A 14,689-nucleotide genomic window follows, 5' to 3' on the forward strand; every position below is an offset into this window, starting at 1 on the left:
GTTTATTTGCTAATGCCGAACGAGCTTAGGTGTACTTAGGCACGGTCTCATAGTTTTGAATATTTCTATGCATTATCTTTTGAACAGTTGTAAATACTTATATGTATGCACATGTATAAGCGTAAATTTGTAAATTCAGCCTGCGTATTAACCCGACATAATATCCGAGGATCTAGTATGATTTTTGGATGGAAAATATGTATGTAATTATATATGATTTATTCATATATATATATATATGTGTTTCCGGGTGCGTGTGACATTTTTTCCCCCTGCATTAGAAAGAGAATGTACCAGAGGAAAAATAAAAACGAAATGGAAGAAAATGGTGAAGAAAGTAATTATACAAGTAATCTAACTGCGTTTCAATTAGTCCCACGCTTTGATCCACCGATTGGTACGGATGCAAATGCCCAAAGAGTTGCGAGTGTAATACGTGCGTTCAAAGTATACATATACGTAAAATCTCCGCGGTACGTGTACATGCATACAAACACGGTGTATAAATTCCCTGATTGAAAGACTTCACGGTTCGAAACGCGTATCAGATATAGGTATATATATATATATATAGGTATGTAGGTATACACAAGAGGGTGTTTCTGCACGATAACGAACCTGCAGAGTATGAAAGGAAGAATCCCAGGGGTCTCATTCCGCGAATGTCTTTTGAGTCTAATACCTTTCGCAAAGTAGAAAGACAAAAGGGAAAAAAAAACCCGGGGGGGGGGGGGGGGAACAAAAATAAAAATAAAACAAACGAAAAGTTGAAAAAGATAGAAGAGAGCAATAGAAACCTCGTCAGCAAGTAATTCACCGATTCAATTAGTTACGCATTAATTTCATAAAAGAAGCTCAATCAACCGTGTAGCAAAAGTTTGTTTAATTTTATTGTAAATTTTGTTATTGTTTTCTTCTTTGGAAATTCAAGGAAACAGTAGCTAACGAACGAATCAAACGCTGCTTGTTTCTTCTCTCCTTTGGAACTTTATAACCTTTGACATTTTCTTTCACACTGTCCGATTCTCGGATCTAAATTTCTCTCTAAACTTAATTTCGCGAATGCATACGTTTAACATTTGCTTGATACATCGTACGCGTGTCGACACACGTAAGGCTTACCTGCATACGCGTCCCATTGAATCCAGTCGTATGTATGCATGGACGTGTCTGGCCTGGGAAACGCTGTTACTACTTGTCGAGCGTCTTTTCATATCCGGGATGAATCTCCGGCGATTGCCTGCTTAGCCGGTGTTGGGAGATCTTTGGACGAAGATTGGAACAGAGTTCGGTTTGTTAAGGGGGACGGAAAATTTGCGGCTCGTCCGAAGGTTGGTTGAAAGCGACGGTTAACCTATTTTCGTCGTATTTTAGAAGGTGGAAAGACTCGTCGAGCAGTCGCTGTGAGGCGTGAATTAATACATACACACAGACATGCCGGAGGTATTACACACCGTCTTCTTCGCGTGCAAAGTTGTATAATGAGACCTAATAATATATCCCGCTGATGTTAATTATCGGATTATGTTATTGAAAAGAAAATAAATTCGACGCGTTGTTTAAGAAATTTTTTCACCTATTTCATCGTTTCGTTCCTTGCAAGCGTATAAATTTTAAATTAAGCACGCGTAGTTTTTCCGTTTCAGTTCATAGCGGATATTAGTGCGACGGAAGAGTGGAAGTAACGACGAGGAGAAAATAAAAATTGAACGTAAAAACACAGGATACCTAGCAACCGTACACGCGTTATAAAATTAATTAAAGTAGATGAGAATGTAAAGGCGTTGATTAAAATGATTTCTTCTTGTACCTTTTTTCCTCATCCTTCTTCCAATTCCCGTTAGATTTCTCATTAGCAAACGCGTTGTGCGTGTCTATCGATTGATCGGTGCCGCATATTCTTATCTATGTTGGTATATATATATATATATATATATATATATATATACGCGTCTCCGCTCGATGATGGCAACACTCCGATATGCTTGAAAATTTACACTCATTTTTCTACCGGCCTGTGTGTAATGCCCCCATGTATTATGCACGCGTCGGTAATAAAAACCGTGGCCTCAGATTCCTATCATTTGATTAATATTGAACGTGCAGGTTTTCGAGAAAATAGGTGAAGCTTGTACGTGGCTATTAATATCGTGTGTGCAATTTTATACGTATTCAGGGAGATTAATCGCAAACAATTATTAGCTTCTCCTTTGTTTAATTCGGGTCTCATTCATTTGTTCAACTTCTTCACGCCATTGCCGTAAAAAGTAAGAAAGAAAAAAGCAATCAGTGCTGTTTGAAAATTGAAGAAAATTCTTCTCCACCCCGTTTCGTTACACTATAATAATTATATTCATTGAAAACAAACTCCTGTCAAAGAAGATTCATGGAGGGGCCATCAATCCTCTACGTATCGTGTATGAAGTTTCGTGAAAATGCGGTTAAATAATTGGAAACTTATCACACGAAGAAATAAAAAAAAAACAAGTAAGAAAACTAGAAGATACGAACCTCCTCGCCAGTAAATCAATCAAATTTTTCTCACGCATACACAACGAGAGTGATTACAATTCCACGTGAATTGAACAACATTCGGAATACTTTCCATGTCAATCTATCTGAAAATCTGAAGAACTTTGAATAGGCCGGGATTTTCTATTTAACATAGAAAAAAATTATGAAAATGTCTATTATATATTATATAATTTTAACCAAGTACCGAACATACCTGCATAATAATTTGTATACGCGTACATGTATTATACACGCGTGATTCAGCTTCTAATGAAAAACTTGCACAATTTTTAACACAGCGTTTAATTTTCTTGTGCGTTATTTTATCTTCTATGGATACACAAGGTATCCGGAGGAATACAACATTGTGTTTGAAAAAACTGGAGAAGTCAGGAAATTCAAAACGTCAACTCTGCCACGTCAGGTTCTGTTCGTCATTATTTTACGACTGGTTGGATGTGTTGTGCCGGTGTAACGGGCCCCTTGGCACAAACGTCACGTTTTATCATTCGCAAATGTATACCCATCCCATCCGTTGTACGGTCTATGCGTGTGAAGGGGCGGATGGAGATTTGCGATCAGGAATAAATAGTAACGGCCCGGCACAGTTTTCGCTAATACAGTTCGGCAGTTATACCCATAACGCAAAGTATTCATGGTCCTAAAATTCGCTAAAGGCCGAAAGCGTGTAACGGACGGGCTGCACTATTAGGCTGTAAAATAAAATATTGTAGGTACTTTTTTTTTTATTCACCCGTATATCGGGCCAAAGGGACCGTCGCTAAGCCAAAGTGGAACCCTGTGTTGGGCCACACATTTGCTTGTAATATTTACCGCTATCGTAAATAGGTATGATATATTTAGCGATCATTCGGGGATCGAAGTCGCAGTTTATAGAATTTGGCGAGAGAAGGATAAAAATGTTTTTATCACTGTTCCAACGAAGCGGGTACAATGTACCAGATTTTTTTTTTTTTTTTTATTTTGATTACATTCTTGTACGATTACAATAGATTCGCGGTGTAACGTGATTTCAAAGAGTCCTTTTATTATTATCAGGTACCTATAGGCACCTATACGTGTACGTACGTACCGCATCGAGAATGGCGGAAGAGTAATTTCCGGTAGGTAAATAAGCCGTTCTGCCGTGCAAGGTAGACGTTCTTATTATTCTTCAAATAACATTACTCGCGCGTGAACGGAAATTGGGTTTACAGGACGATAATATTTACCTGCCTAATGGAACTTCGAATCTAGCCTAGGCGTAAGAAATGTTATACATGTATATATATATATGTATACGCGAAATATGAGCTAGCCACGTTTTTCTTTTGTTTTTTCTTCTTCTTTATCATGCAGCTGTCACGTACGTCTTCATTTATATAATAATATATACGTATGCGCGCGTGTGTGTCTGTGTCGTGTGTACTCACATACCTAATGCAATTTGCTTCGAACCCTTTCGTTCCAATCTATATGCTATATGTACCATTAAGCGTATATCTATAATATAAGAACCAATGGAATGAATGTTTGTTGAATCGCTACAGTTTTTAACCACAGCTCATCTGGTTCACGACGATACGTATACTATATGCACGAGGTGTAATTTCGTTGAAAGAATTCGTTGAAAGAATTCCTTTCGAGTTCAAAAGGATTCGCGACATAAAAATTACAAGCTTTTTTTCCACCGAACGTATAATCTCGTATGCTTTGAAAATTTTCTCTCCAATTTTTCAGACTCGTACGACTGTCCGCACACATATACGGTGTATAACATACGTTTTTGAATATTATTATTTTTATTATTATCATGATTATTATTATCATTACACGTGTCTTTGAATTTTTTTCTCATCGTTCTTTTTCCGCTCAATTTACGAGAATGTGAAATTTTTCGATTCTGTCAAATTCTGTAGTGAGAGAAATTTTGATGTGTAAAATACTTTTTGCAGCACTGTTGGATCAGTTCAATTTGAAAGGTTTTTTTTTTACAGAATCAGTTGCGTCTAAACACGCGTACAAGGACTGATTTTGATTTTCCAAGATTTGTCAGAATTGGGTATGCCGGTGAACTTTCACTCCTCCAACCTCCCCGTGAAATATCTCCGTAGGCATAATCACGCGCGAATCGTAGGTTATTATAAAGCCAGAAATTCTCCTTTGACTGACTGCCTTCAGACCCAGAATAGGTACGAGGAATTAGATTATCAATCTCAGAGAAGCCGAGTATACAATAATAGTCACTAGAAACGCGGATTCGCATACGTCAAGAGAAATTTCTAGTTGCAACGGATATACTATTCAGACCTTATAAATTACTTTCATCCTTTATCATAACCGAAAAATATGACTCTGCAATTCGTGTATACGAAGAGAAATTGAATAATACAGTTTATTCTTTTTTATATCACGCGGTCACTTTTACTTAACTACTCACAAATATATTCTTGTGCAGCGATTAATTGGTTTTGAGGTGTTGCTTGACTGTTAACAATATAGCAAACTGGACGAACATATTTAATGTTGTAATATCAAGTAGAAAATTTACGGTAATGACAATTATAATTACCTGAGTGTTTCAGAACAAAATAGTTTGCAATTTTCCATCATGGTACCGCCTAAAAAGTATGGTCAGGCTAACAGACAGGTTCTGTGATTAGATGAGTGTTTTACGTTACATGGAAGATCGCGATCAGTTGATTTTTTACTTTTATACATTTTATTAAATTTGTGAAGTATCGTGAATAAAAATTTTTCTCTTATTGCTCACATCAATCTTAATATAAATTTACGCCTCAAAGAAGATCCAGACTTGTAATATCAAGTCTCCAGTTGATGTTTGAGCAGTGGATCTGACGAATTTTTTATTATTAATTCAATCTTATAAAATATTTATAATTCAATATGAACTTTTAATTTAGGAGAACAAAATTCCTGGATGATATATCGTTGTGTTTTAGATCGTGATCTTTAGCTTTAATATAAATCTAGGGGAAGAAGTAAGAATTAAATTGCTACAACGTGTTTCTTCACAATTTTAAAAAAATGTGTGAAAAAAGTGAAAAACCAAACGAGCGTCATCTTCCACGTAACTTAGAACGCTCATCTTATCGCAGAATCTTTCTTTTAATGTAAACGATGTTTGTAGGGGGTGCCAGGGTGGCAAATCGTAAATTACTTTTTTCTGAAACACGCTAATAACTACACTGTAAATACAGTTATTTGCGTCCACGCAAATTTTCCTATAAATTCATCAATAATAAAACAGATACGAATATTAAAATACATTAAAGATACAAATTTCAATTAGTGCATTTTGACACCCGTTATATACCAACTTGGGCCATTATTCGCAATCGTTATACGCGTTAGCACCTCGTTCATCATCGGGTCAATTGATAAATTCACTTATGTTCATATAAACGAGTGTCCCACGTACCTTATGCCTATGAATACACCATAAAATATCTGCAAAATTTGCACAACACGTACGGAACATCGACAATCTGTGAACGTATGACGGCTAAAATCCCGACTGTTACGTACAATATCCCTGATCGATTTTTAAAGATAACGAGCCGTACGCTGCGGCCGTAGGGAAAATCGTAAACGCGTGTGAAAATGTGCGGGTGAAGTCCGAGAAAGATTCGAGGTTATATATAATTCTTTTCCCAACCCTATTATCGTTTTATAATAATTTATATACAATGTGTTCTTGACCCAAGTTTAATTAAACATTATTTCAGGCCCAACGACCCGCTGTCTCAATTTCCTGTTAACAATTCTCCGTTTCTTCATTCAATTACAGTGCCAATTATGACAGCCCCCAAAAGCTACGTTGCCGCGATGTTACTCGTCGTTGTTATCGCCTCGGATGTTCATACAGCCGAATACGCCGATTACGACGGTAAGCTGACCCATACGCTTCGATTCTTCCCATAATACCATTTTTTCCTCTTTTTTTCCTCACTCCGTTTTTTTTTCTTTTCTTTTTTACCACAGTGTAACGGGTTTTCTTTTTTATTTTTTCTCATCGACTTTCCTTCGTTTATTCCCGATCAAATTTACATTAGTTTTTTTCCGTTTTTATCACCAGGGCCGTTATATACTACTTAATTAGAATATTTATTTCACGTGTATATAATACAATATGATACCCGAAAAAAATTCTCATACCGATAAGGATCTTGTCCATTAAGTCCAAAGCCCTCTTTTTCTTATCGCTGAATATTAAAAGGGGAATTTTGAACATTGTTATATATTTTTTCGAAAAACGATACGTTTTTTTTTTTTTTCATCTTTCTTTTTAATCGACAAAAAAGTTATTTTAACGTTCATGTTTCGTTTTTCACGTTTATTTGTTGTCGGGGGTGAAAACTTTCATGCACATGGAAGGTGTTTCTTCTTCGTTATCATCTAGTTCCATCAATCTATTTCTCATGAAATTCGTCTTCCTCCAGCAGCCCTGCACGAAATTTCATCACCAGCAATCGCTTTGCACGCAGGGCAGCGAATTCCCCAGCGGCCATTTCATTAATCGTTTCGGTTGCCCTTATATACCACTGTGCTGATGTCCTTTTCAACCGCGTCCCGCAGAGTTAACTTTAGGCAACGTCAATGCACCAACGTTAACTCTCTCTCTCTCTCTCTCTCTCTTTACCTCTCAAGTCGTCTGGGTGTTTCATACATTATAATATTAGGGTTTGCGACGCGACGAGCCTTGGCTAACAGGTATAATAAGCAAAATTAGCACCGCGGCTGAGTGCCTGGTATACCTACTGAGTTTCAAGTATTATAATTACGACTGGAATTGTTCAACTCGTTGGAAGGATCGCTCTCTGTTTTGCAAGGATCTGCTCCTGCGGTAGGAGATATATTCGCGTCTAGATTCTAGATGTGAGAAAAGTTTTTTGTCCAGGCTATAAAAACCTGTAGGCTTGTACGTTTGGAAGCAAGTTTATATTTTTCACTTACACTTGGAATTTTTTTTTTTCAAATTATAGTAAAAACGATCTCGTAGCTGAAGGATATTTGATCTGAAATTTAATATAAAAAAAAAAAAATCATCCTTCAATACGATATTTTCTTGCTTGAACAACGTGGGGAAGAATTCAAATTTTTTTTTCTCAAACTTTTGTTTTCACCGGACGCTTTTAATGATACGTAATCGATACCGGAAGCATTTTTTACAGTGAATTAAATTCTTTATGAAAATGTCACGTAAATATTTCCTGTAAAGTCAACAGCTTAGCCACTACAGACATCAAAAGGATGACTTTTTGGGTTACGTTGGGTATAAATTTTCATTGAACCCAGTTTGAGCTCCAGTTTTGCTGAATCGACAAATTTATATAAAATAGTATAATTCTCTGTTAAATGATTCCAGTATCAAGTTGGTACAAAATTGAATGGGGCTGAATGCTTACAATTTAAAAGACAGAAGAAAAACCAATTCTCTTCACACGTATTATTTAAATAGGAAAACTCGCAAATTTTGTCGACCTTTCAAAATTGAATTCAAAATATATATCCTCATGCGAGAATTTCTTTTCTTCTATTCACAGAAAGTATTTTCCGAGTGGAAGCAAAATCAAAAGAGCGTTTCCTTCGATACGAAACGTCCTAAACATATTATTATGATTATTAAGAAAACATTCCTGTTTTTCACGACCGCAATTCTTACCAATCTCGGTAAGTACAACGATCTTTTCGCTTCTCAGTATTGGAAGTGTCACTTAGCAATGCGTCATCTGTTGGAAAAAAAAATCAAACCGTTGCAATCAGGCTGACAGCTGACCGTGTTTTTTCGCGTGTGGAGAATATCACAGGTATATTATCGATTACTTTTCATTAATTTATGTGAAACAAGTATGTAACTTGTCTCGGTCAAAATTAAAAGTTCAGGTTCCGTAGCGATAAAATGGCGATGACAACCAGGCCTCTGACGTCATGAATATATTTTCCAATTCCGCATAAGAGTCTCGTTACGTAAAAAAAATTCCTAGAAATGCTTTTCCGATGTCAAAAGTTGAGTCACGTCGACCTGAGTTCGGCGAGTTGAGTATCGACGACGTCCCCAAATGGGGATGAAAAGAGAAAAAAAAGGAAAATAAGAACTCGAAGGTCTCTCTCAGCTCGGCATGTATTCCTTGGCTGAGGGTCTGCAGGGCGTCGTATGAGCTATCCATCCCACCCTAACTTGCTTATGCAAAACCGGTGGACCGTGTGTTCTCTTGGACGTGGGTCGTCCTCTTAACCCTCCACTGTGCTCTTAGCCATCCCCTGCAGTGTACCTACGTTATATGTATATATATATAATGTATACATATACATACATATATATATATATATACAAATATATATACATATATATATATATATCCAAGCTCGTTTTGAACCTGTTACCCGGTTTACACCCTGGACAAGAGGACTTTGGAAATGTGAACGTTTAGACCATGATCGGAGTTTGTTGAGGTGTAAATCGTTGTGTTTTTTTTTTTTATTTTCATTTTTGCGGGTTCGTTTAAAAGTTTTTTTCATCTGTCACATGGTAATTATTTTTGCAAAGAATTTGCGTTAGCCCGTTCGATAGTAATTATTATACTCGGACTGCAACATATTATTTGGATTGTTTATCAGGGATGAACTCGAGACTTCATTCAATTTTCTTTTGCTCTTTCAACAGTATTAATGCGGCGATTAAATAATGGTTCGCCCCCTTTTCGTTCTCTCATTGTTGAAACGGTTATCGCAGAATATAGTAGCTTACACTTAACTCGATTCCTACTCACTGTATTTAATTGTTTAGCACTTCCATTACATTTGATTTCAAACCCGTCCTTAAGGGGCGAAAGAGTGATTTCAAGTCACCCTTTTACCCTTGGAGAAAATTGGGCTTATAATTGTCACGGGGCGAGAACGGGGTGTAAGTTCGACGAGGAATCAGAGTGTTTCTCATCCCGATATTTTTTCCCTTTTTTTTCACCCCGTTCTTCCGCCTCATTAAGCTCGATAAAGATGCAACTCAATTATCTCACAATCACATCATTTTGTTGAATATTTTTCTCTCCTCGCGTTATTCTTCTAAAATGGTTGCAACGAGGATAATATTTTTTACCACTTTTTCCACGCAATCGATCATTGCGCTTCATGCACTTCCTTTCAATTTCTTATTCGCACAGCTGGCGGAGACTCGATTCTGCTTTTTTACATCAAACTTTCGTTCAATTTTCATTCCATTTGACACTGTATAGCTGGTCGAGCCGATCCATGACTGGAAAAATTCAAGGCGAAAGCGTTTGCAAGGAATTATTAATACGTTCAGCGGAGAGGAACTTGTATCGTAAAAAACCTACAAAGCTTTGTCGTTCACCGCAGGTATGTCGTCGGATTCCGATGGGCACGATGCTCGTGACTTGTACAACGCACTCCAGCAACAGGAGGACCCGAATGCCGTAAAATTATGGAATATTCCAATCCAGCATTTAATGGTTCGCAAATCTCAGCGTTCACCTTCGTTCCGACTCCGATTTGGCCGCCGTTCCGACCCTCTAATGTCCGTAAGTCGAATTCACATTTTTCAATGTGTGAAAATTCAACCAAGATATATTCAACTTATTGACACGTTATTTGTATTTGTTTTTTTTTGCTTTGCCAAAACTTGTCATTCGTTTCAAAACTTGTTCGTATTCGCAGAACGATATTTCGGGCCAAGATAATTCCGTTGAGAGAAAATCCGTGAGGTCGCCTTCTTACAGGCTACGATTTGGTCGGCGCAGCGATCCTGAACTTTCGGTAACCGTTTACACGATTATTTGAGATATATTTGCACGAAGCATGATTTACCTTTTGCACCAATTATCAGGAAATTTATTGGAATGTTTTACGCTGACGAATGGTTTTTCAGGAGGATTTTATGGCGAGAAAACCAAGCAGGTCGCCATCTTTTAGACTGAGATTCGGACGTCGGAGCGATCCCCTTATAAATGTGCGTGAAATGTCTTTGGTTTGATTATTAATATTTTTCATCGGTGCGTGAGTTTATTGTGTCTGGTAAAAGAAACTATATTCATAAATTACTTTACACGGAGAGTTTAACAGATTTTCGATGTCCACTAATATTACCGAAACGAGTAACAAGGTGGAATAAAATTTATAGTAAACCACGCTCGGACCAGTTAAATTGAATTTATTTATTGACAAATTGACGGCGGGCAAGTTGAGAATAGTTACCGAGAATGATCAGTTGTTCACTTGAAAAGATCGCGCAGTATCTACTTGCGATGTAAAATCAATTAGAAATTAGAGGAAAATATTTATCTTCGAAAAGTTCGTACAAAGTCAATTTCAAGCACTGATTCCATTTCTCGGGAGAAAAAAGCCTCAAAATTTATCTAACAATTGCAGCATGATCTTGCGAGCTCGTTTCCCGGCGAGGACTACTTAGACAGAAAGATAGTCAGATCGCCGTCTTACAGACTTCGTTTCGGCAGGCAGAGTGGCTCGGTTGATTCGGTACGTCAGAATTCGAAATTGTTTTTTCCCAAAGAGGGATGAATGGCCGTTCGTTTTTATTTTCTTCTTTCATTTCGATTCCCTTTATTTTTTTGCACGTCCGTTTCGCCCCGAATTTCATTGCCTTTACAGATGGATTTTGGTATTTTAGTTCTCATTCACTTTTGTCAGTGACGATATTGTTTCACAAAGCATCGATCGTTCGATATGTGTTTAGACGGAAGTTCAACCTGGTACGACATCGGAAAAGGAATCAGCAGCGGTGGTTGAAGAGAATTAATTGCGCAACGTAAAGAAAGAAAATTATCTCCGTCTTCTAACGTTATCATTATATATTACATACCTACACATAAACATTATAATGCAGCTGCAGAAACTTTGCTATTAACGATATACTTGTCTTCTTTCTGATCTGCATATTTTTCAGCCGAAGATTTATAATAATAATAAGGATGATAATGATAATAACTACATTAATAATACTAATATATACAAACACATCTATTACCTGTGTGCAGTGCATATAATGTTGATGAATTCAATTTGTTTGTAATTGAGAAAAAATCAAACTATACAGATCAATGTAAAGTTTATTTACTTCAAATTCATTTACGCTATTCCTGGGAATGTCTTTTTCCGTATCGGTTATTACTTTTTGCCTGTGCAATTATTATTTGTCCACATGAACGTATAAAATGAAAAAAATTGTGCCAAATTAATCCAAATATAAATTTTTGTGTACATGATTCATTGTCATAGTATGAATTATATGTAACGCTCCACGTTTTCACGCATCTGGGTTCAAACCACGTGGAATTGATTTCACATTGTATTGTATATTATAATTTCGTGGAAAAGTATTTTTGATACATATAACGAACTTGCTTTGAGTAAATGTATTATATTAATTGTATGTCGATAAGTTAGCACGTTAAATGCACAAATAGGATTCGTCGCAGACGGGAGATAGTCTTTTTATGCAATTGCAATTTTTCCTCGTCTCCTTGCACTGTTTCGCAAATATACTATCAAGCGTATTTTCCAAGGCTGAATTTGTTCCACGACAATTGTCCACGACTTTTTTTGCCCACTGGAAACAAGAATATCGGTTATAAAAAGATCACAAGACCACGATAAAAAAAAAAGCTACATGCACACGAGAAAATGATCGTTAAAAATTTGCACGGATAGAACCAGTAGGGTAATATTTACGTAAAGCAAACGGTGTCGATTCCCAAATTTATAAAATATGTTTATAATAGCTCAGTCGCTATGTACAAAAAAGACACCTGAAACTGCAACTTTTCTATACCACTATTGCCTTTCTCTAATTGTTAGGTGGGAAGCGTCATTGATAGTCGATGGTCAGAATTTCGACAAGATTTTGCAGTAGTTTAGGCTGCCATCTAGAATTTATGGTTTAACAAGTCGGAAAGTATCGATCGTAGACAACAAATTTTCATAACCAAAGTTGTAGAGAATTAAAATTCCTACAAGTTTAGTTCCAACCAGTTTTTAGTCAAACGTTGAAAATGGGCGAGTTATTTGACAAAAACAAATACCCTCATAAATTCAAGATGGCGGACGAAGCTACTACGGAATCTGGTCGAATTTCTGGATTCAGATTACACTTGATGTGAAATCTCCCCTCCCATCGATTCGAAAGAGGAAAAGAGTGGTATCGACAAAATTGCAATTCCGACTGGATTCTAGGCTGCACCTGAAAGTATTCCCTGACTCTTATATCGCTCCATCCTAGCGGCGGACTCTTCTGAATATCGCGCAAGTTGTAAATCTTATCGGCCAACGTGACCAGTTTGGCTCGATCGCTTCGGCTTGTTGCGTTTTCAATTTGCAAACGTTTCCTCTCTGCCTTGGGAAGACTTTTGTCGTCCGTCACCTCGGCGACAACTTTCCGCACCGTTTCCCCGAACTCTTTCTCTATCTCTTCGAACGAAGTTTCCGTGTCTTCGACCGTGTCGTGAAGCAAAGCTGCGAGTATCACGATCGGATCGTAGACGCTTCCCTCGTTTGCCAGAATATTCGCGACCCCTGAAACGGCGGAATTAAGGATCGGACGATTAATCCTCGCGATCGGTAAGGAAAAAGATTAAAAGATAAAGGCGTAATCCGACGAAGATAAAAATATCAGCCCTTTGAACGCTGCAACAACGTTTGTTCCTTCAAATTTTGATTTTTCTCACCCAAGGGATGATTTATGTACGGTGTTTCAGCGGCGTCTTTTCTCCTTTGATTGCTGTGCTTCTCGGCGGCAAAATTCGCGCACTTCAACACCATCGACAGAAGTTCCTCTTTCGTTGTAGGTTTCAAGCAGGATCCACACTCGCCGGGTATTACCAGCGGATCGTTGATCGTATCTCTGTCGGCGTTGCAGCTGTCTTCGGATTTTTTACACTCCTCTTCCGCATCTGCGGCTAATTCCTTGTCCGCGTATCGGTTCAGGAAAGATCCTTTGTCAACGCGGAAATTCATCGCTTGATGTTAGAGGAGTGAAATATCGCAATTCGCTATCCGTAACGGATTACGAAATTTTATAAATAAAATATGAATACACCGCCTTGTGCAAATGTCACACGACACTAATATTAAACCGCGTGTTATGAATTTCAAGCTTTTGCATCAAGAGCGAACACTCTGTCAAGAATTTTAGGCGGCAGTATATGTATAACTCACAGCGTCATCTTGCCAACGAAATATCGCACTAGAGATTTAAGATAAGCTGGCCGATTCTTCTACCTTCGGTAAAAACTACAGAGCATTCGTTAACAACGAATATTTGTAATTTCTGGGAGAATAAGCCGCGAATACAATATAGTATAATTATTATCAAAGAAGAAATTAACACTTGTACAGGGTATTCGAAAAAAATTTGAACTATTATCGTTTCTATCGTTTTTATCGTTTTACAATATTTCTACGAACGGTTATAGCTAGACCTTGTGAACAATCAGGTGTTGATAATCTACTCGATGGATAACTAACACGTTGCTGGCATCTGACCGACGGTCGAATAGTTTTCTGTCTTACCTTTTTGTTTCTGTACGACTAGTGTAATCAGCAATTGAATTTGTTGTCTGATATAGAAAAGAATTGAACACAATCTTATAGTCAAGTTCAGATTCGGCTTTTGATTTATTTTTCGTACCGTTTTTGTCGCAGGCATTTTTTAATCTGTATTAACTTGATTAAAAAAATAAATACCCTTTATATAACAAATTATTGGCGAAGGATATTATCAATGCGGAACGTGCGAATGCGAGTGTATAATGTTCGTAATGCGTCATGACGCGTGTCTCATGTTTCTGCGAAAATCATGATACGAGGGGGAGAAATTAACCTTCGCTTCGATGAATTTGAAACTAATCACCAGTGTCAATAAAAGGCGGAAGACCTGCACGTTTTCGATCATCGTTCCTGCTCTCCACGTTCATTGAACCGACTTCGTACACTGCAATTCCCTAGGGAGATGCAAAAAGCTGACGGGAAAAAGCTGGCGAAGAAAGGGAGGGTTGGAAAAAAAAAAAAAACTGGAGGTGGGGATGGAATAATTGCGTTATAAATAATCATCGGTAATTACAAGCAAGTAATACAAAGTACAAGATATTCCACAATTGTTGAATAAAAAAAAAAAAAAAAA

At 37.3% G+C, this 14,689-nt stretch overlaps 3 protein-coding genes across 8 annotated transcripts in view; 1 reads left to right on the forward strand and 2 right to left on the reverse strand.

Moving 5' to 3' along the window:
- The window catches only part of LOC107222755, a 17,422-nt gene extending 15,609 nt beyond the window's left edge, over positions 1-1,813 (reverse strand). For 2 of the 6 annotated variants that reach the window (XR_006905250.1, XM_046744950.1), the window contains exon 1: positions 1,123-1,813. Coding sequence is in view for 5 of the 6 variants with exons in the window: in XM_046744950.1 (XP_046600906.1) it covers positions 1,123-1,128 (6 nt within the window). In the remaining variant the exon portion in view is untranslated. The remainder of the gene's footprint in view (positions 1-1,122) is intronic. The other 4 variants (XM_046744940.1, XM_046744923.1, XM_046744946.1 and 1 more) reach the window with 3 other exon arrangements.
- LOC107222749 (short neuropeptide F) overlaps positions 1-11,777 on the forward strand; it is a 14,031-nt gene extending 2,254 nt beyond the window's left edge. The window contains exons 2-7 of the mRNA XM_015662249.2: positions 6,326-6,424; positions 9,895-10,076; positions 10,213-10,311; positions 10,424-10,504; positions 10,924-11,031; positions 11,249-11,777. Coding sequence (XP_015517735.1) covers positions 6,334-6,424; positions 9,895-10,076; positions 10,213-10,311; positions 10,424-10,504; positions 10,924-11,031; positions 11,249-11,311 — 624 coding nt within the window. The 5' untranslated portion in view covers positions 6,326-6,333 and the 3' untranslated portion in view covers positions 11,312-11,777. The remainder of the gene's footprint in view (positions 1-6,325; positions 6,425-9,894; positions 10,077-10,212; positions 10,312-10,423; positions 10,505-10,923; positions 11,032-11,248) is intronic.
- LOC107222750 (guanosine-3',5'-bis(diphosphate) 3'-pyrophosphohydrolase MESH1) lies at positions 11,604-13,646 on the reverse strand. The gene is made up of 3 exons (XM_015662250.2): positions 13,236-13,646; positions 12,752-13,083; positions 11,604-12,121 (listed from the first exon to the last, which is right to left on the reverse strand). Exons 1-3 carry the CDS (start codon positions 13,522-13,524, stop codon positions 11,963-11,965), a joined length of 780 nt encoding a protein of 259 aa, XP_015517736.1. The 5' UTR covers positions 13,525-13,646; the 3' UTR covers positions 11,604-11,962.
- Between the last annotated feature and the right edge of the window lie 1,043 nt (positions 13,647-14,689).

This window comes from Neodiprion lecontei, chromosome 1 (genome assembly GCF_021901455.1).
Source record: "Neodiprion lecontei isolate iyNeoLeco1 chromosome 1, iyNeoLeco1.1, whole genome shotgun sequence".
In the NCBI taxonomy this organism is placed as follows: domain Eukaryota; kingdom Metazoa; phylum Arthropoda; class Insecta; order Hymenoptera; family Diprionidae; genus Neodiprion; species Neodiprion lecontei.

Excerpts from the sequence above, each read along its gene's own strand:
- LOC107222750 (XM_015662250.2), bottom strand. The coding sequence starts at position 13,524 with ATGAATTTCCGCGTTGACAAAGGATCTTTCCTGAACCGATACGCGGAC. Across the intron at positions 13,084-13,235 it reads GTACATAAATCATCCCTTGG|GGGTCGCGAATATTCTGGCA; the intron begins GTGAGAAAAATC and ends CCGCCGTTTCAG. Across the intron at positions 12,122-12,751 it reads GAGTCAGGGAATACTTTCAG|TGGGCAAAAAAAGTCGTGGA; the intron begins GTGCAGCCTAGA and ends TCTTGTTTCCAG.